The sequence below is a fragment of the Monoraphidium neglectum genome (genome assembly GCF_000611645.1).
Source record: "Monoraphidium neglectum strain SAG 48.87 unplaced genomic scaffold scaffold05685, whole genome shotgun sequence".
NCBI lineage: Eukaryota > Viridiplantae > Chlorophyta > Chlorophyceae > Sphaeropleales > Selenastraceae > Monoraphidium > Monoraphidium neglectum.
Genome location: NW_014007945.1, coordinates 1 through 868, shown reverse-complemented (window position 1 = coordinate 868; position 868 = coordinate 1). Strand labels below are relative to the sequence as shown.

General features: G+C 70.6%; 1 protein-coding gene across 1 annotated transcript in view; it reads left to right on the top strand.

The window, feature by feature from the left end:
• Positions 1–261, top strand: part of MNEG_15804 (hypothetical protein) — a gene marked incomplete at both ends in the record, with an annotated part of 2589 nt that extends 2328 nt beyond the window's left edge. The window contains one exon of the mRNA XM_014035725.1: positions 90–261. Coding sequence (XP_013891179.1) covers positions 90–261 — 172 coding nt within the window. The remainder of the gene's footprint in view (positions 1–89) is intronic.
• Positions 262–868: the final 607 nt, after the last annotated feature.

The following is an 868-nucleotide window of genomic DNA, read 5'->3' as shown; positions in this document are numbered from 1 at the left end:
CCCCCCCCCCACCACTACCTTGATCCCCGTTCCGACCCCCATCCTAACGCCTTCCTCACATGGCTGTGACACCGCCTCGACCGCCGCAGGCGCCTCGTCAGCGACCCGCGCTACGGGGCCATCAAGGCCATAGGGGAGCGCAAGACGGTCTTCAACGAATACGTGCAGGTGGGGGTTACGCAGGGCGGTTACCGGTGGCGGTTACAGACGGCGGTCACGGACGGCGGTTGGGGATGGCGGTTACCAGCTGAATCTGAGTAAGGCGTTTTGGGAGGCGTTGTTCTCGGCGGTTGTGGGCGCCGGGTCGCGGACGGCTGTTTTGAGCGGCGGCCGTGAGCGGCGGGGTCAGGGACACCAGGAGGCGACGTGTGTGTGTGTGTGGGGGGGAAGGTGGGATGCCAAATGGCCGGGGCGTGGCTGCCGTCTGGCGGCGGATGGTTCGGGGCCAGGAGGGCGGGGCTTGCTGGGTCGGCGGCTGCGGGGGCAGTGGGTGTGGAAGGGTGTTGGAGGTCGGCTGCTGAAGGGTGATGCCGCGCCGCAGCCGTGCGCGGAGCGGAGCCCCGGCCGGCCTGCCGTCCCAGGGCCGCTCCTGGCCTCTCCCCCTCACCCCCTCTCCTGAACGCTGCTGCCCACGCACGGCGCCTCAGCACCCGCGCTCTCTCCCTGCCCCCAAACCCCATACACACGCGCGCACTCAAAACGTCGACCTCACACGCCTCACCCCCGCGCCGCCGCCGCCGCCCTCCAACCTCCGCTGCCCCCCCCTCCCCAAAAGGCGCGCCGCAACGAGGAGAGGGATCTCGCGCGGCGGCGCGCGGTGGAGGCGAAGGAGGCGTTCAGCACCATGCTGGAGGAGTGCAGCGCGCTC